This window comes from Peromyscus leucopus, chromosome 6 (genome assembly GCF_004664715.2).
Source record: "Peromyscus leucopus breed LL Stock chromosome 6, UCI_PerLeu_2.1, whole genome shotgun sequence".
In the NCBI taxonomy this organism is placed as follows: domain Eukaryota; kingdom Metazoa; phylum Chordata; class Mammalia; order Rodentia; family Cricetidae; genus Peromyscus; species Peromyscus leucopus.
In genome coordinates, this window is record NC_051068.1 from 34280979 (window position 1) to 34301616 (window position 20638).

Genomic DNA, 20638 nt, shown 5'->3' on the forward strand with positions numbered 1-20638 from the left:
TTGCTATAGGTTATAACACTAGAGGATTATAGATAAAGTTACATTTCTTTAATTTTCCTCATCTGGAATGAGATGGTAAATACCATTCTTAACACTTGGAATTCTTAAAGCCAAAGTCAATGTTTATTCTAACTTTGTATTGATTTAATGTTAAACAAGGTTGAAGTTATTATTCAAGTCAAACAAAATGGGTGGCTAATCAATACAGAAGAGGCAGGAAGAGGGTGGGAGGAAGTGGGGAGAAAGGAAAGGAGAGAGAGTGGTTAAGGAGAGGAGAAAGAAGAGGGACAGGGAGAGAATATCGAATATCAAAGGCTGAATTATACACTCAACCTCTGCTGTGGGATGTTCTGTATGTCCTGTGGGAGCCCGTTCTTGGGTTCTTTGTGGCGTTACCCAGCAGGTCCGTATAGAGGATGATTAGGACCATGGGCCTGAGTGCAGGTGTTTGAGATGGTCTGCACTTGGCTGTGCTGGGGGATGGTCTGTATGTCAAGTTGTTCTGATTGGTTAATAAATAAAACCTGATCGGCCGTGGCTAGGCAGGAAAGATAGGCGGGTCTAGCAGAGAGGAGAAATAAAAAGGGACAGGAAGGCAGAAGGACTGCTGCAGCCGCCGCAATGACCAGAGATGCTGCAGCCGCCGCCATGACCAGCAGCCTGTGAAGACGCCGATAAGCCACCAGCTATGTGGCGAGGTATAGATTTGTAGAAATGGATTAATTTAAGATAAAGGAACAGTTAGCAAGAAGCCTGCCACGGCCATACAGTTTGAAAACAATATAAGTGTCTGTGTTTACTTGGTTGGGTCTGAGCGGCTGTGGGACTGGCGGGTGGCAGAGGTTTGTCCTGACTGTGGGCAAGGCAGGAAAACTCAAGCTACAAACCTCCCCAAAGGTTAGTGCCAGTTACAGCTGACAAGTTAAGACATGCAGTTCTGGGGGAAGGTGGATTAGAACTATGTGTGCCCTGGGTCTTCAACTAAATGGAGAGGTATGGCCATATAGTATGGAAAGCCTGGCTCCGGTAGAGAGCCAAGGCCACCATGTGTCTTTGTGCATCACTCATCAGTTTGCTTGGTTTTTGCCTGATGGTTTACTTGAAATAAAGTCTTTATTGCAAGGGTTGGCCTTGAATTACTTGGTGGCTAAGTATGACGACAATGAACTCCTGACCTTCCTCTGCTTTTACTTTTGTGATTACAGGTGTGCACCAGCAGCGAGTTGGCATCATTCTTCTTGTTCTTTTGTGAAAGTGTATTGTAGTCAATGGCCTGAACTTACAGGATGGTAACATACCACCTATTGCCACCTATAATTTATCCCATCTGCGTTTTGCCATTTCCAGCAAGGCTGGTTTTTGTCCTCTGCCAGGTGTGTTTGTCATGTGTCTTGCTACTTCTTTCTTCACCATTTGGGTCCGTTCACAGAGTCACACCGTGTGCTCAGCTGCTCTTCACTGTGTGCTTCCTCATAACATGCTAAAATGTGCTGGACTCCAATGTCCTCGGTCCTCTATCTGGGACTGTCTACTTGCTCACCGCATGCTATCATCTGACTGTTGGTGAGCCCTGATTAGTCTCCTCAGCCTAGCCCTCAATTTGGCACTAGTAAGAAGCAAGACTTAGCTGTTATGGTAGTGCCTTTCCTGTAAACCCAGCTCTCAGGAGGATCTGGAGTTCCAGAGCAGCTTGGCTGCCATAGTGAGACCAGGCCTCACAAATAAATGAATTAAATGAAGAAACCACATCGTTAGAGTGTAATTCCTGTGAGAGATTTTTATGATAAAGGAGAAGAGAAAGCTATGTGACTCGATAATTTTTTTATAAAAATGCTTTCTAGGATTCATTGTTCCAATTTATTAGTTAATACACTAAATGCTTCCATCTGACAGTGACTTCATTTCTGCGAACAAATAAAGTGACTTAAACACATGCCAAGAGAGATTACTCAGCTGAATCTGTGACCGTTGGATAAAAAAGTAATTGAAGTGTAGGAAGGAGAGTAGAAGCCACCAACAGAAAGGTCAGATAGAATGCAGTGGATTTATAAATCCCCTTTAAAGACTTAAAAAACAGAAAAGCAGCAGTAAGTGATGAGCTGATCAACTGAAAGATCCATTCTACAATTGCAAGTGCAGCATCCTTCAAGTTCACTGAATAGGTGATTTATGTTGGACAGGGAACCTAGAAAACATTTTCCAGATTCTTGCTCAAAATATCCCTGAAAATATGCATCCTACTATGTTTGATTCAGCCACATGCTAAGAACTAGGATTCTGTCTTCTTGTGATAATTCTATCAACACAGCATCTCTCTATGAAAACTAACTGAACTATGGAGAAGGTGAAATTTTGATGGCAATTTATAAGTCATCACCAATCATTTAGTAATTCTTGTCTTTATGTGGCTATGTAATAATAGCATAAAATGCTAACCCTAGTCCAGGCGGTGGTGGCACCTTTAATCCCAGCACTCGGGAGGTAGAGACAGGCAGATCTCTGTGAGTTCGAGGCCAGCCTGGTCTCCAAAGCAAGTTCTAGGAAAGGCGCAAAGCTACACAGAGAAACCCTGTCTCGAAAAACCATGAATAAATAATAAATAAATTAAAATGCTAACCCTAGGTATCATGGTAACTAAGAAGTGAGTCAAACTTATCTGAGGGCCAAGTATGGTGGTGAGTGCCTTTTAACCTTAGCACTTTGGAAGCAAAGACAAGCAGATCTCTGTGAGGTTGAGGCCAGCCTGGCCTACACAGTGAGTTCTAGGCTAGCCAGGGCTGCACAGGGAGAGCCTGTCTCTATCTAGCCCCAAGAACTCTAGATGAAGGATACTCCTGTGTCAGAGTTTCAGATGTCTGTAAAACAGGCAGAGAAGGAAGGTCAGGCTTGGGCTCTACCTTTAGATGTTTACCAACTAGTCCAGTACACATGAAGAATCATGCTTTTAAAATGTACCCAAACTCGGTAAATATATGTTCAAGGAAAAGAGTGGCCCACAAGTCTTTAATCTACTTGGGCACTCTGTGAAGGAAAACTGGACCTGTAACCATGGTGACGTTATACAGAGAACAGGAGAGTGACTTCCAACCTAAGAGGAATGTGTGAACCCAAGACAAGGGAATGTTAATAGCAATTTCCTAGCATGATATAGGGAACAATTTAACTAGAACTGAAGAGCCATAAGGTTGATCTGATACTGATCGTCCACTTTTAAAGAAATCCAGAGGCTATCTTAAACAGGCCTGTATTACAAGTTTCAAAGTTTTACAAGAGCCTTTTGAGAGCCAATTTTAGCATTCAATATGACCTTATTCACCTCATAAAGATCCTTTTTCTTACAGAGCTCACCAAGGTAGATTTTGTAACTTTCAGTCCATTTCCCATGTTCATATTAATTCTTTCTGTGCGGGGAAATTTAAAGAGGAAATATATGCTGTTTAAATCCCAACACAGTTGTTTAATCTGAAGCTCTGACACAGAAAACATCTGACTCAGCCTCGATCATTGGCAGCCCATCTCTGTTTGGCTTCCTTGGGTAGCTATGCTAATGTGGAGAACATTACTGCTTTGGGAAACAGGATTAACTAAAGTCCAGGTGCTTAAAATATTCCCCAGCCCAAAGACAAACATGCCAAAGTGTTTATTCATCCATCACTCCAAGTGCTCCTGACAGGCTATTTTGTTCCCCACTGTAGTTTACTCTTAGCAGTCGCCCTCTAATACCCTACTAAACGAGAGCAAAGATTTCCTTTTGGGTATTCCCTTACCGCTGGCAAAATATAAACCCCCTTGATCTCCTTCTTTCTTTTTAATTTTTATTTTTATTTTGAGACAGAGTCTTACCATGTAGACCTGACTGGTCTGGAATTCACTATGCAGACCAGACTGTCCTCAAACTCACAGAGATCTCGCTGCCTCTGCCTCCTGAGTGGTGAAACCTGCCTTTCATCCTCAGCTCTGCAAGACAATTTCCAGTGCTATGTGGATGCTTACTGAATAAATTATAGAAGCAAAATTAATAGATTCCTGTCAGAGTGCTTCACACAGTGTAAGCACCGAGTGTAGTGCTGTGTGCTTGTAACAGCAGCTCTAAGAGACTGAGGAGAGAAGATCCTGAGTCTGAGACCATCCTAGAATACATAGTAAGGCTGCCTCAAAAGGCAAAATAAACAAAACTCCTAATGTTCTGTAAATTTCATATGTATATATAACACCTCATTGTAGAATTTTGAGCTTTTTCTGAAAGGTGATCAAAATAGAAAATATTGATTTTTATTTTGGAAGACAAGAGAACCTAGCAAAAGAGGGAGGAAATATTTGCTAATTCAACTAACTATTCCGGTAGCTATTTTTATGTTTAAACAAAATGATTTGCTTAACAAATTGTGATGTTGGATCATTTGTCAATAATCAAATATACCAAAGGAGGTAGATAAGTGGGCATGCATGTCTAATTCTAGCACTTAGGAGGCTAGGACTGCAGGCTTATGAATTCTGGGTTAGCCTGACTACAGAGATTCTGTCACAAAAATTAATTACTTAAAAAAAGACTATGAATATAGCTCAGTGGTAGATCTACTTATAGATAGTAGACCTTAGGTTCAATCTCCAATACTAGAAAAAATATGTGATATAAGGTTTTTTTGTTTGTTTGTTTGTTTTGTTTTTTTTTTAGTTGGGGAGGATCTCTTGTGCTGTGCAGGCTAGCCTGGAACTTGCTGTATAGCCAAGACTCCATTGAACTCCTGACCCTCCTAACTTCAACTCTGAAGTGCTGGGGTTTAAAAGTGTGTGCCACTATACCCTGGCCAAAACTGATAATCTATAAGAGTGTCCCTGGGGCCAGGCACACACATTGGCAGCCCCAAATGTGGTGATAGATTGTGTGTACCCTAATAACATTTACCTGAAGATCAGAGAACAGAACAAGCCACTGGCATAAAGGCCAGACAGTGGTGGCACACACCTTTAATCCTAGCACTCGGAAGCAGAGATCCATCTGAATCTCTGTGAGTTCAAAGCCACCCTGGACTACATGAGATTGACTCAGTCTAGGAGAAAAAAACAGAGCCAGGCAGTGGTGGCACACATCTTTAATCCCAGCACTTGAGATCTCATGCCTTTGCTTGGGAAGTTACACGCCTTTAATCCCAGCACTAAGAAGGAAGTGATATGGTGGGCAGAGAACAGTATATAAGGTATGAGGAGACAGGAACTAAAGCCTTTTCACCTGAGGAAGCTTATTCGGCTAGAAGTCTTTCAGCTGAGGAGAGCTTCTCAGGCTAAGGAGTCCTAGAGGTAAGAGGTGGCTTGTTCCTTTGCCTCTCTGGTCTTTCAGCATTCACCCCAATATCAGGTTCTGGGTTTTTTATAAAAAGACCATTTAGCAGTTCGTGTTACACCAAATATTCTGGAGGTTGAGGAAGCATAACCAGAAGTTCAAGGCCAGTGTGGTACAGACCTGCAGTCATAGTCATTGGGAGGCTGAAGCATTGCCTGCATTACAAAGTAAGTTCAGGGTCATCCTGGTTAACTGGGCAAGACCCCACCTCAAAACAATCTAAAACAGGGCTGGGCAAACAATTCATGGCAGGGCACTTGCCCAGCATGTGTGAGGTCTCAAAATCCTCAGAATACAATATCTATTTTTGATTGTCAACTGAGCTACATCCTGTAGTTGGATTTTATTTTTTTACTCTTTGGGGGCCTGCCACCCAACTCCCAAATAAATACACAGAGACTTATTCTTACTTATGAATGCCCAGCCTTGGTTTGGCTTGTTTCTAGCCAGCTTTTCTAACTTAAATTATCCTGTTTCTCTCTAACTATATTTTGCCTCTGGGCTTTTTACCTTTCTTCATGCTGTATATCTTTCCTTCTTACTCTGTGGCTGGCTGTGTGGCTGTGTGGCTGGTGTTCTGGTGTTCTCCTCCTTTTCTCACTTCTCCCCCTTCCCTAGACTTCTCCTATTTATTCCCCCTGCCTGCTAGCCCCACCTATTTCTCTCTCCTGCCAAGCTTTTGGCCATTCAGCTCTTTACTACTGAGACCAATCAGGTGTTCTGGGCAGACAAAGTAACACAGCTTCACAGAGTTAAACAAGTGCAGCATAAAAGAATGCAACACATCTTTGCATCATTAAACAAATATTCTTAAGCATAAATGAATGTAACATATCTTAAACTAATAGTCCACAACAACATCTGGAATTAACTAAAACCCCCAAATGGAGGACACGCTTGTGAAAGATTTTTGCTTAATCTGAAGTGGGAAGATCCACTTCAAATCTGGATCCTTGAGGTAGGAAGACACCTTTAATTCGGATCTTTTGACCTGGGAAAGCCCACCTCTAACCTGGGCCACACCTGCTGGAGGCGTTTGCTTTGCCTGAATGCACTTGCCTTGCTAGCAAGTCCATCCCTTAACTGGCATTAGAGCCTACTTCTTCAAGATTCCATCGAATACTGAAGACCAACTGAGACATACAGCTTCGTAAACAACTTCTGGATTCTTAGACCTTCCATTCATAAGCAGCCATTGTTGGATTAGCTGGACTACAGCCTGATATATATATATATATATGAGAGAGAGAGAGAGATTCATTAAGTTATGTTCTAGAGAACTCTGATAAATACATGGAACAATCAAAAAACAATTTTTGTGTCAATTCTTCATAAGCCAAAAGTTAAATCTGTTATGAAAACTAGTGTAATACTTATTTTTAAGTGAAGTTCTGACCTCTAGTGGCTAAACAGAATTAATACCCGAATCTAGTAAATAATTTTAATGTCACTGTCTTAGCGTTTCTGTTGCTGTGAAGAGACACCATGACCATGGCAACTCTTATAAAGGAAATTTAATTCAGCTGGCTTACAGTTTCAGAGGTTTAGTCCATTGTTTTCATGGCAAGAAGCGTGGTGGGCATGCAGGCTGATATAGTGCTGAGAAGAAGCTGAGAGTTCTTGATCTACAGGCAACAGGAAGTAAACTGTTTACCACACTGAGAGCATAGCTTGAGCAAAGGAGACCTCAAAGCCCACCCCACAGTGACACACTTCCTCCAGCAAGGCCATACCTCCTAATAGCGCCACCTTCTTTGGGGGCCATTTTCTTTCAAACCACCACATTGAAAATGACATTGTAACTTTCCTAATGCAAAGCAATCAGTAAACTTCAGTTTTATTTATGAAATACCCGTGAAACCGTTTGAACTTGTTGATTTAAACAAATATATCAACTCTGAGGCCAGGGGTGATGGCAAATATCTGAAATGACAGCAACTTGGGAGCTGGAGGCAGGGGATCGGGAGTTCGAGGGCGTGTTCAGCTACACAGCAAGTTGGAGGACACCCTGGGAGAGCCTGTCTAGAAAGTCACAATGGAAAAGTAAGTTCCTGACAAGGTAAAGCAGCTGTGGAAGACTGTCAGGAACCACGGGTGGAACAGAGTAGACGGGGCCTCCACGTCCTACTGCAACAGGAACCCAGACCTCAGCAGGCACCCACCACGTTAGCACAACTGACACAATGGTAGAAGTACCCCTCAGGCCACAAAACTCAGCATGTAGACACCACCGCCTGCCAAAAGCGAGGACAGAGACCTAATCCATCAAAGTCCATGGCTCTGGGAAAGTCTCTCAATGTACTAACCTTGCTTTTGACTTCTGTGGTTTCACTTCTGGCCAACTGTTCCTGTTAACTGAAGTATATCAAGCCAGGATATGGTTTCTGGGCTTAAAAGTTCACCTTGAGAAAAGCTGGGGTTACCCTGGGATCCTGAACACCCAGTGTAGTCACTAGCCGGCTAATAAAGGCTTTCTATCAGCTTAACCCTGTGTCTGAGAAGTTTTCTCTGGTGGATACTCTACGACAATATCAACAATGAAGAGCTTATTTTGCAGACATCAGGGGCTCAGCAAAAGTACTTAACCGAGAGGATCCAAGATGATCTAGGTCCATGAAGTGTGGAGGGCATCTCACAAGGGGGAAACAGGCGGGAAAGAAGGTCTTGTCCCTCTACCCTTTCTGTTACCACCTGGTAGTCACACATGACCTGGACCAGCCTTATCAGGAATCCAGACAGGGTCCCAAGAAAAAATCAAGTATGAAAGAGAAATGAAGAGATAACAAATGGAAAGAATCAAAAGCTGGCGTGAGGAGGGCTACAAGGGGTGATGACCCAGGGCACCAAGTTTATTAACTGCACAGCTCTTTTTACACCTCTCAAATGGAGAAGCGGAAAATCAACCAGTAAAGAGCGTCAGATGGTAGAATTGCAGGGCGCTCAGAATATCTCAAGTTCTCCCTTGGCAAGGTACGTTCTGGGACAGCAAACAAAGCACCTCACATCTCAGTGTCTGGAACATTTGAGCACATACATATGGGGGAGGGGGTGCCAAGTGCCAGTTTCTGGACTACAGCCCCTCAAGCCCTGGTGCCATTGCATAGGCTTTTCCTGGCATGACCTGGCTAGGTGAAGGGCAAAATGTCCACATCCCATCATCGAGGCATCCAGACAATCTTCAATTCAGTCTGGGTCCAAACACATCAACGTGATACTGTAACTACCTCTCCTTGTATACTGAGAAGAATGGCTTGAACTCAGTAATGAGGGCAATAGAGAGATAAGACTTAAGGAACAAGGAAGAAAATGAAACTCAAGAAAGCAGCATTTACCCAGGCTAGAGCTGGGAAACCAAGCCTTTAACTCCAAAACTACGAACCCACTAATGTGGACACTCAAGGCAGCAAGGCCTCTGAAGAGAAACTTCCATCACAAGCACCCTCAGGCCAGAGACGTGGGTCTCTGTTAGAACTACTTTCTGATACCGTTAGATACTGCTCTTCTTTAAAAACTCAATGTGTAGTCCTCACCTTTAATCCAGCACTCAGGAGGCAGAGGCAGATGGATTTCTGTGGGTTCGAGGCCAGTCTGGTCTCTACAGCAAGTTCCAGGTCAGCCAAAGCTACATGTATAATAGTAATGATCATGCTGGAGCCTTGGTATATCTCTCCTGCAACACTAGCTCAGTCCAGGTGGAGCACTGGTACACTGAAACGTGAGCAAAGCGGTACAAGGACACTAAGGGTCAGTCCCCTCGCTTTCCAGAAAAAGCGTGACTGAAATCCTCACTCACAGAATAAAATAGGCATGTTTGTTGTGATTACCAGTAAAATAGTCTGCTAACATCTCCATTTCCAGCTACTCCGTCTGTGATGTAGTGGTCTTTTTTTTTTTTTTTTGAGACAGGGTTTCTCTGTGTACCTTTGTGCCTTTCCTAGAACTCACTTGGTAGCCCAGGCTGTCCTCGAACTCACAGAGATCCGCCTGGCTCTACCTCCCTAAAGGCGTGCACCACCACCGCCCGGCTGCTGTTCTGCTTCTGCTTCAGAACTAGGCTGTTTGATCTCTGACACAAGGCCCCTAGAGTCAGGGACAAAATCCCCTGGAGACACATACCTGTCTTCGGGTGTGGCTTTTTGCTGGTGGTTTGTTTTGGACACAGTGTCTTGCTCTGTAATTCAGCCCTCAAGACATTACATAACACATAGGCCTCAGGTTTGTAGCTGTTCTCTTGCCTCAGCCTCCAGAATGCTGGGGTTACAGGCATGAGCACCATGCCAGCCAAGGGCTAGCTTTGAATAAAACTCTTCTACAAAGTCTGTCTCCGGAGTTCTAGCTGAGCCAAACGTTTGACTCCAGTAGTGCAGAGACTCAAATATTTGTACATAAGTGTTTCTAGCAGCGTTAACACAGTAGCATGAAGGCAGAAGACAACCCAAATGCCCACCAATAGCGGATAAAATCATGCTATCTGTATATACAATGGAATCTTAGCCACAAACCTAAATTAAGTATGGGCATATGTTACTGGTAGTAGAGTCTTAGGGCAGAGGCCCAATACTGGCGGGGGGCAGGGGGATCCCCACAAACAAATATAATGTTGAGGCAGCTGCCAAACTTTATCACGACCCACTTAACATATGCAGGTCCAAGTCACTATCACTGCTTTTAGTAAACACCGCTTCTGCTTTTTTTCGAAATTACATTTATTTGTGTTTGTGTGTGAGTAGGTCAGAGGACAACTTGCGAGGGTGGGTTCTCTATTAACATTGTATGCATTCCAGGATCAAATCAGATCACCAAACCACACAGCAAGCACCATTACCCACTGAGCCATCTCGGTAGTCCCCCCAAAGAACTTCTAATTCCTTGTTACACTGGAAGGTGAAGTCAACAAAAATGTTTTGAAATTAGATGTGGTGGCATAGTGAAATATTTAAAGTGCCTGTGAACTGAACATCTTACTTAAAACAATTCATTTACTGCCCTGGGCATGTTACCTCAGTTTAAAAAAAAAAAAAAAGAATCCTCAATGAACCAACGTGCTTCAAGGTGTAGAATTACCACTGAGTATTTCAATGTGTTCCAACTGTGCCCTTTCTAGATTTTCAGATCTCAGTTCTGGGGTGGTTAAAATAAAACTGGTGTTAGGAGATGATTAGCTGATAAAGGCGGTTGCCGCCAACCGGTGGTGAAGGAGAAAAGCGACCCCTACAAGTTGTTCGGTGACCTCCACATGTAGCTGCATGCACACGCACACATGCGAACACACACACATATAGGTGTAAACCAGTGAAGGAGAAAACTGGCTCCCCCAAGTTGTTCGGTGACCTCCACATGCGCTGCATGCATACAGATACAGACACATACACACACACACACACTCCCCAAGTTGTTCGGTGACCTCCACATGCGCTGCATGCATATACACACACACACACACACACACACACACACACACACACACACACACACACACACACACACACACACACACACCAAATAGGTGTAAAAAAGACTAAGGAATTCGCCAGCACCCCCAAAGGTAAACCCATGCCCTCCCGTGCCTCTCAAATACGCCCGAGAACTCGCTCCAGGTTCCCGCCCACACCAGAAGCTCTTGTCAGTGAAAGCCCGCGGCTCTCCGCGGCGCTCCCAGCCCCTTCCAAAACTTCCGGCCACCGCCCCGCCTCCAACTCCGCCCACCCCGCTCAGTCCGCCAATCAGAAGAGCGGCCGCCGGAACTCGCTGTGGGAGGTGCAGGTGCGTGTTGTGTCGAGCCTTGCCCCGCCTCAAGCCCCGCCCCCTCCACTCTCAACTCGCCAATCGGAAGCGCGGCCGCCGGAAGTGGCGGTTGGAGGTTTGGGTGGGCGTTGCAACAGGCCTGTGGCGGAGTCTGAGGCTGGGGGCCGCGGCGGGCGGCTTCGGTGGGCGGGTCGCCCGGGCTGGGGGTGTAAGTCAGGTGTCCGGGAGCGGCCGGGATCGGAGGTGACGGAGCGGAGGTGGATCTGCACTCGGAGAGTCCCCGGCTTGGGCGGGCACCGCGGCGGCCGTCCTGCGTGAACGCCCCTCGGCACTTCTCGGCCCGCTCCGCCTGCGCTTTAGTAATAGCTGGTCCCTTGGGCTCCGCCACAGGTATTTCTGGGGACTGCTGCGGGGTTGGCAGAGCGCTTCTTCGGGGGCCGGGGTCCTGGGTGGCTATTGAACGAAGGCCGGTGGCTTCTCTGTGGAGTCGGCGTTCTGAGGGCAAAGCCTGGATTCAAAAAAAAAAAATCTGCAGTTGAGACCCAAGTTGACACCCGGGAAATCAGTGTAGCTGATGGCTACCCTGGAAGCCATCTTTTATCGCCATCAGAGTCCCTAGTGAGGACGCCAAGTGCAAAAAAAATAACGGTGATGAGTACAGACTTAAGTTAGATTGAGTCCGGGGACTGTGGTTGGTATAAACTTCACGTAAAATTAGGAAAAGAAATACGTTGAGTGTTCTCATCAACTCAATTCGTACGCCTTGCATAAAAAAACCATGGGTGCTCTGGGCAGTGGTGGTGCACGCCCTTAATGCCAGCATTTGGGAGGCAGAAGCAAGCGGAGATCTGTGAGTTCCAGGTTAGCCCGGACTGTTTCACAGAGAAACCCTGTCTCGAAGAAAGAAAAAAAAAAAAAAAAAAAAAACCCATGAGTGCAGGTGAGAGTGGCCTGAAGGTTGGAGCAGTGGAACCCAAGGTTACACATTGAGAAGGGACAGAATGTCTTCTTCTTAGGTCTGTGATACTTGGGGGAGTCGCTTGCAGTGAGTTCTCTTTAAAATAGAGATATCGATAATGTTTACAATAGTTTTCACACGGGTTCTTGTATATTATATTTACAAGCAGAATGTAACAGATAACCCGAAGTATATGTTCGTTCTTCAGTGCAATAAGAATTTTAAAATACACTTCCCTTGTAATTTAGTAAAAAAGAAACTAATTAGAGTTACCAAATTGTACTTGTAAGTACATACTATAGCTGAATATTTAGATTTAGTGATCAGAAAGATTTCGTGTAAATTCAGCTTATATTTCCTCTAGCAATTCAAAGACAGGATTAATGCCATTCTTAAAAAGATTATTCCTGGAATCTGTACATTTAGGCTTTTGAAAATTAATATTGCCAGATAATATTTCTTTAGCCTGTACTAGCTTAAGCTTTGGGGTCCTTCTCTCCAAAAAAGAGTTTGGCATAGGAAATCTTGTTTTTCATCACTGGAATGTGCACTTTATCAGAGTCATGTAGATCTGTGGCAGCAAGTGCAAACTGACAGGTGAAGAACAGTAGTAAAACAGCCTTTGTTATTTTCAGAGCACAATGTATCACTTCTGGTATGCAGAGTTAGAGTAGTAGGCTTCCCCTGTGGCTTCTTCTCATTTCTGGGCCCTTACCCCATTCCAAACTTTGACCAGAGTCCAGAGACTGGGGCATGGACATCCATCTTAAAGCTGGATGAGAACTCCTGCACTAGAGGAAAGGTTCTTCAGGAGTGTGTCTCCTTTTCTTAAGGAAAAGGGTCAGAGCAGCTGGGAAATGCAGCCTGGGCATTTGGGGGAATAAGAGGTGTTTGGGTTTTGGTTTTGCCATCAGGTGTGATTAAAAACTGATTTGTAAAGTGACCTATATAGCAGTCAAAGCCAGTGGGCAGGTCATAGAATCTGCAGGAAAAGAGGGCTGGAGGGATGCTGGAAAACACTTTTCGAGACAGTTTTCTCAGTGTGCTACATTTGGGTGGTGGAGTTAGTGATTTGAACTTCGAGACTGTTTGCCCTCCTTAGTGAGAGCTGCTTTGCACCAGCGTGTGGGTGGGTTTAGGGTATTTTCTTGTTTGTTTTCAAAGCATGTTAGAAATGTGTGTACGTTGAGTAATTTTCCTGATAATGGTAGTCTTTCTTTTTATGCTAACAGTCTTACATTTTTGTTTTCTGCAGTATGTAAGAAAGACATGATTTCCACCCCACTTCTGCAACACATCTGAGTTTTATCTTCTTTTTGGATCTGTATCTTATGCAGCTTACACAATGGTAAGCTGTAACATAGCATACTAAAATTTGTATTTTACAGTATTCTCTTCCTTTAGCTCCATAAAAATAATAGTGTATAGAAACACTCAAATGACTTGGCAGTCATGTTAAAATTTTCTCTATAAAATATCTGGCTGATGTCTTGTCAATTCAGTGGTAGGATTATCACATCTGAATCACACAGATTAACGTGTTAAAAGTTAATTCTGCTTTTCCATTTTTCCGAATCTTTGGTAAGGAGGTTGATATAAATGCAAATTATTTGGGAAGGGTTGGGTTTCTTGTGTTTTATATTTCCTCTTACATCTTTTTTGTGTGTGCATGTTTTGCACATGTGGGTATGTATGTTTGGTTAGGAGATGAGAATAACGTCAGTGTTTCTCCTCAAGCTCTGTCCACCTTTTATTTTCAGACAGCCCCTTAGGTCTAGAACTGGCTGAGTAGGCCAGGCTGGCCCTTGAGGTCTACTTCCCATCACTGGGATCCCTGCTGGGTGCCAGCCAGTCTAGCTTGCTTCTGCAGATTCTGGACATTGAACTCTGTTCTTCATGAGTGTTGACAGGCACTTAACTATTTTCCCAAACTCCTTCACTTGCATGCTTTAAAATGAATAAATGTAGGCAGGTTTAGTTTGTCACGCCTGTAATCCCAGTACTTGGGATACTTGGGTCAAAGGATCCCTGTAGCCTGGGCTACAAAGTGAGCTAAGGGTGTAGCCCCATCTCTAACCCACCTCAGTGAATAAAGATGGTGATGTGCATCATCTTCCTGCTCTGGAGGGCTTTCCTGTTTATATCTACCCTGTTAGAAAAAAGTGGAAATTGTCACATGGGATTCTTACTTGTTATTCATACATATTAATGATATACCTTAGGATTTGCATGGTATAAGCATGTCAAGCTCCTGGATCTGCTGATGCCATTTTAGCATTTTAGATACTTAATGATCAAGTGCCCAAAACAGTCATAAAAAACAAAACAAAACAAAAAAACAGGAATGCATTGGAGGATAGAGGAGAGAAATAAAGAAGAGGAATAAAGCATTGTCCTTGTTTCAGAAAATGAAACAAGCACTTAGTGAAGAGTGTTAAATATTTATTAATTTTTTCTGAAAATAACTAATATTGCCAAATATACTATTTGATTTTTACAGCAGCAAGCTCTAGAACAAGCTTTGGATCGTGCAGAGGTGAGACATGACTAATTATAACTGACCATAGAATTCTAAAGTTGTTTTTCTATCCTGATAAGTTTCTCTAAACTATCTTAAAATATGGGTCATTGCAGTCTGATGTCCAATTTAAAAATAAATTTAGCTATAAAACGTTTAGAATATATTCATCCTGTGGAATTGCAATTTCCTGTACTGAAATACTAGGTTGAGTCCTACTGGGATTTAAATTTTGTTTCTGACCTGTATACAAGGTATAAGTTCATGCATGACAGAGCCTAAGAGACTAAATGGGTTTTTCAGCCTAACCTGTTGCAGATGTACAGTACTTATAGTTGCTCATATAAAAGCTGAATACACAGTGTTTGACTGATTTCTCTATTTCAGTATATTGTTGAAAGTGCTCGGCAGAGACCTCCTAAAAGGAAATACCTATCTAGTGGAAGGTATGACTGTTTAATTGATAACGTCTTTGAGTCAGTGAAATGAGATAACTACCACTTATGTGTTCTTACTAGGCATTTCAAGTGCTTTCAGTTCTTTGGACAGGTTGGGCATCCCTGACCTGGAAATGAGATACTCCAAAATCTAGAACTTAGGAATCATGATGGAATGTCACAAATGGACGTTTTCACATCTAACTTAGGTGACAGTTTATAGTTAGTGTGTTGTCACAGTAAAAAGTAGTATATAAAATTGTCTTCCATGTCTTTCTATAAATGTGTATGAGCCTACACTATAGCCTCATATTTAAGAAACTGAAGAAGTCCAAAACAGTGCAGATCTCGATCATTTTAGATAGTGCTGAGATGCTCAGATTGCATTAAGAATTCTTAAATTGAGCCAAGCAATGTAACATACATGCCTTTACCATATTGAATTGGTGTTGTACAGGAATTAACAGCCATATTGATGTGGAAACATTGAAATTAATGTCTTGTCATGTATGGGGGGGTGGATAATGTACTAAATTAAAGTCTTATCTACAAAGTTTTGTTACAGAACTGAAATATTTACATTAATGAAAAGTAAGTAAAATACTTCATGATGATTATTTACCTTGTATATTTATTATTTTTTTTCCCTAGAAAGTCTATATTCCAAAAACTTTATGACTTGTATGTTGAAGAATGTGAAAAAGAACCTGAAGTTAAGGTAAATATAAATTCTTTATATTACTGGGCTTTGGAGTTGTGGTAGAAGGGGAAAGTTTAGAACATTATATTTGAAGCAGCTAGTGATTTATATCTTCGTGGTTGAACATCTTTGTCAACTAGACTCCTTTCAGTTCTTTGGCTGACCCAATTCCATTCTCTGGTTAATCTGCTTGAGTTAGTGGTGGTCTGGGTAGTGGGGCATCATTAACAAAGCCACAGTGTGTCTTCTGTTATCTTCCTCTGAGAACTGGGTTTGCAGACTTGAGCTAGTACCTCAATAACCCACTTCTTGAGATTTTGACTGCACATATGGGAAGGATTCAAGTGTGTTAGTAAAAAATGATTTTGGTTAAAGATTAAACCCATGACTGGTTTAATTCAACATAAAGGTGTCTATAATTATAACCAATAGAAGTTGACATTTTTTAAGCAAAGTTGGAATTTTTTAAGTTTTGTTGTATGTGGTTTGTTTGAGATACAGGTTTTACTATGCTGGCATGGAACTCACTGAGGTCCCCCTTCCTCTAGAGTGATGGGATTAATGTGTGTACTACCACACTCAGCTTTACAAAAACATTTTAATGTGGATTTAAAAATAAGCATTGAACAGTTCACAATTTACCCAGAAATGAAGTATAAAATTTGTATATACCTATGAACTCATAACAATTTGCATAATTTCTATATCCATCATCTTAAAAGCTAGACTCAAGATAAGAGAGACACATAAAAAGACAATAATGAGAATCAGCAAGCCCAGCTTGACGTATATATTGTCTGCCTGTTTTTAATATAACAGAGGCAGAACTGAGTAGTTGCTGTGCCCTGTAGCCTAAGATGCTATCTGTGCATTTAAGAATCCTAGACAGTGTTTTTTGTTTGTTTGTTTGTTTGTTTCTGCTAATTATTTTCTGGGTTTTTTGTTTTGTTTTTAAATACATTAGCCTCCTCCCCCTTTATTTTCAGATTGCACAGTGTTTTCATTCTATGTTGATGATAGATCAAAAATTTATGGTTTCTGGGGCCAGTGAGATAGTTCAGCAGGTAAAGGTACTTGTCATGAAGCCTGAGGGAGGATTCCCAAGATCTATATAGTGGAAGGAGAGAACTGACTTCCACAAATTGTTCTCTGACCTCTTCATGAAGCCTGCAACATGTGTATGCCCCACCTTATACACAATTGTAATTATAAAGCTAGACATTTAATATAAGGTACTTAAAACATTTGGTTTTTTTAATTACTGAAAAAAAATATATTAACTCATCTTTTCTAAGATAGAATGAAATGTGTTTAATCTTTAAGTTGGTTTCATGTAAAGGCATACATCTATAAAATTGTGGATTTTGTTTCCAGATACATGTTAAAAAAACAACTCAGATAGTTCTTAAGGAACTGTTGCATTGAATTTATAGAAAACTGTCTAAGTGACTTCTTTTCACCATTTGCTCTCTTTTAGGCTCAACAGTTCAGCTAATTAGACTTGCTGAACTTCTTTACATCTAAGTAGATAAGTTGTTGGAGAATTTTGGCCTTATCACTGTGCAGTTAAAGAGGTTCCCAACTCTTCATTCATATCTGTATTAAATGTTTTTATTATAGAGGTTTCATTTTTTTTCTCTTATTTTTTTCTTTCTTTCTTCTATTTGTTTCTGTCTTTGAAGTAGAGTGTCGCTGTGTAGCCCCAGCTGGCCTTCAAGTGTGATGATGATTCTTTTGCCTCAGCTTGCCACATGCTGGGCTTATAGACAGTAGCTACCATGCCTATTTTGTTGTTTGTTTAAAAGTGTTTCTCAACCTTCTTGATGGTTGATACCCCCTTATGTTGTGATTCCCCAACTGTAAAATTATTTTCATTGCTACTTCATACTGTAATTTTGCCACTCTTAGGAAATGTAAATATCCGTGTTTTCCGATGCTCTTAGGTGACCGCAGTGAAAGGGTCACTCTGCACCCCCTCTCCCCCAGGGTTGCGACTCACAGGTTGAGAACCACTAGTTTAAAAGACCGTATTGCTATGAACTATGGTTCAGGCTGGCCTGGGACTCAAATCTTTCTGCCTTGGCCTCTTCTAAATGCTTATATTACAGGTATACATCCATGCATAGCCAGTTTATGTTGTGAGTTAATTTGCATAAAGCATACTCGTGAATAAAAATTTAGTTAACCTTACTGACCTGTGGATTGTGACAGTTCCCAAGTATTTGGGATTGTTGTATGAAAGAAACACCAATAGTGAGTGAAATGTTTATCAAGGCTATAGTATACTGTTTTCACAAAGTTTGCCTCTTTTTAAAGCAGAAATTAAGAAGAAATGTGAACTTGTTAGAGAAGCTTGTTATGCAAGAGACTTTGTCATGTTTGGTGGTCAATCTGTATCCAGGAAACGAAGGATATTCTCTGATGCTCAGGGGGAAAAATGGATCAGGTAAGACCTTCTCAAGTATGCCTGACACAAAATACCTCTGCTTTTAAAGTTAGATGTTTAACTTTTAGTCAGAGATTGTCCTGATTGAAAGACAAATTCTTATTCTGTTTTTTCTCCTTTGACTTTTGCTAGAATGGTTGACATTGTAGGGTGTAAATTGGCCTTCCTGAACTTGGATTTAAAAAGTATTATAATTGATTATATCTTTACATTTTTTAGATTAATTTATTTTTGTTTTAGTGTATGGATGTTTTGCTTTTATGTATGTCTGCACCACATGTGTGCCCGGTACCTTCAGAGGCCAAAAGGAGAGGTTGGATCCCATGAATGAGTTAAAGATGGTTTTGAGTCACCATGTGGGTGCTAGGAATTGAACTCAGGTCCCCTAATAGAGCAGCCCGAGCTCTTAACTGCTGAGCCATCTCTCCAGTCCCTGTCTCTTCTTTTATATTTTATTTTATTTAGGGGGCAGGGGAGATGGAGGGAGGATCATGGCACTTTTGTAGTTCCAGGACAACTTAAGGAAGTCAGTTGTCTTCTTCTAGCATGTGTGTCTCAGGATAGAACTCAGGCTTTCAGGTTTGGCCCCAAGTGCCTTTATCCACTGAGCTATCTTGCCAGCCTGATTATTTCTTTGTAGTTAATAGAACAGGTGATTTTTAACAATTGCTTTTTTTTTTCATTGCTATCTGTATTTTAAGATAACATAAGGAACTTTGACTGCATTTTATATAGTGAGTATAAAAGCTTGAAAATTAGCAGGGCGGTGGTGGCACACACCTTTAATCCCAGCACTCGGGAGGCAGAGCCAGGCGGATCCCTGTGAGTTCGAGGCTAGCCTGGGCTACCAAGTGAGTTCCAGGAAAGGCGTAAAGCTACACAGAGAAACCCTGTCTCGGAAAAAAAAAAAAAAAAAAAAAAAAAAAAAGCTTGAAAATTAAGCATTCATTGCCTTCTGAATAATTTATTGAGATGTCAAAAAAGAGTAAACATTGAAAATATTTCTAAACAGATTTTTAATACTGTGGATGTGAAGAGCATTAAAACAAATATTCTTAGATTTCATTTAAAGAGGCATCTCAGAATTTAAAAATATGAGTGCTACAATGAACTTAGCTTGTGAAGAATTTTATTTATGGGATAAGAATATAGTTTAGTTGGTGGAATACTTGCCTAGCCATGCACAGATCTCAGAGTTCAGTCCATAGCACCACATTGATGTGATGTCAAAAGCCTGTAATCTTGGCACTCAGCATGTCGAGGCAGGAGGATTTTCCTGTTCTTGTTTAAAATCTTATATAGTAAACAAGGGTTTCAGTGCTACAGTGGAATTGACTTATAGACTCAGCCATTGAGCTATATTTTTAAGATTTATTTTATTATTCTTAATTATGTGTATGTGTATATATGTGTGTGGTGGGGTATGTACATATGAATGCATGTGGTGGGGTATGTACACATGAATGCAGGTACCCACAGCTGACAGTTCCAGTCAGCTGTGAGCTGCCATGTGGGTTCTAGGTACAGAACCCAAGTCCTCTGCAAGAATGGCAAGTGCTCTTAACCACTGAGCCATCTCTCAAGCCCTATGTATTCTATTTTTAAAGTCATTTAAATTACAATCCTAACTTTTTTTGTGAGCCTGTTTTCATAAACTTTGTTTTAAAATTAAGATTCTGAGACCATCCGATTGCCTTATGAAGAAGGGGAATTGCTTGAATACTTAGATGCAGAAGAATTACCTCCTATTTTGGTTGATCTCCTTGAAAAATCACAGGTAAAGAGACAAGACAAAATATCTGTTTGAAAAAAATAACATGTATATAATAATGTGCCATCCCAGGTACTTAGAAGGCTTAAACACAAACATCTCAAGGAAGTTTGAGACCTGCCTGGGAACATAGCAAAACTCTATTTTTAAAACGTGTGTGTGTGTGTGTGTGTGTGTGTGTGTGTGTGTGTGTGTGTGAGTGTGAGTGATTTCACATGTACACACACACAAATGAAATGTGTGTCGTGTCCCCCCCCCCCCCCCCCCCCCGCTTCTTTGTGCCTGGTAGTGAACTCAAGGGCTCGTATATGTTAGGCTACCAGCCTACAACTAAACTACACCCAATCCCCAGAAAACATGTTGTGTGTCGTGTGTGTGTGTGTGTGTGTGTGTGTGTGTGTGTGTGTTACACATTTTAGTGTGTACATATCCTTTGTGGTTTTGTTTTGTTTCTTTGAGATATGAGCTTATTTATAGCCTGGCAGGCTTAGTTAGAACTGGTGCTGTCCTTGCCTCAGCTCTTGAGTGCCACAGTTGTAGACATGAGCTGCTGTTACATAACGGGTGTTAGCAGAGTGTTTAGAGCATAAAGTGAGACATTGCAGCAGTGCTGGGTAAAAATGGTTTATTGTGGCTTACTTGGTTGCTACACTGCCATGTGCTGATTGAGTGCTTCTAGAATTACTGTAATAAATTATCCTGGAAATTTCCCAAGGTTAAAA

At 41.7% G+C, this 20638-nt stretch overlaps 2 protein-coding genes across 20 annotated transcripts in view; one reads left to right on the top strand and one right to left on the bottom strand.

The window, feature by feature from the left end:
* Positions 1 to 10964: 10964 nt before the first annotated feature.
* On the bottom strand, positions 10965 to 14574 carry LOC119088252 (translation initiation factor IF-2-like). The gene is made up of 3 exons (XM_037207290.1): positions 14545 to 14574; positions 13300 to 13392; positions 10965 to 11476 (listed from the first exon to the last, which is right to left on the bottom strand). The coding sequence occupies exons 2-3, from the start codon at positions 13340 to 13342 to the stop codon at positions 10965 to 10967; spliced, it is 555 nt and encodes a 184-aa protein (XP_037063185.1). The 5' UTR covers positions 13343 to 13392; positions 14545 to 14574.
* Supt20h (SPT20 homolog, SAGA complex component) overlaps positions 13300 to 20638 on the top strand; it is a 34169-nt gene continuing 26830 nt past the window's right edge. For 11 of the 19 annotated variants that reach the window (XM_037206590.1, XM_037206587.1, XM_037206588.1 and 8 more), the window contains exons 1-6: positions 13301 to 13392; positions 14545 to 14580; positions 14950 to 15008; positions 15651 to 15717; positions 18016 to 18145; positions 19819 to 19922. In XM_037206590.1, the coding sequence (XP_037062485.1) occupies positions 13390 to 13392; positions 14545 to 14580; positions 14950 to 15008; positions 15651 to 15717; positions 18016 to 18145; positions 19819 to 19922 (399 nt within the window). In that variant the 5' untranslated portion in view covers positions 13301 to 13389. Of the gene's footprint in view, positions 13393 to 14544; positions 14581 to 14949; positions 15009 to 15650; positions 15718 to 18015; positions 18146 to 19818; positions 19923 to 20638 lie in introns of all 19 variants that reach the window. The other 8 variants (XM_037206591.1, XM_037206593.1, XM_037206595.1 and 5 more) reach the window with 3 other exon arrangements.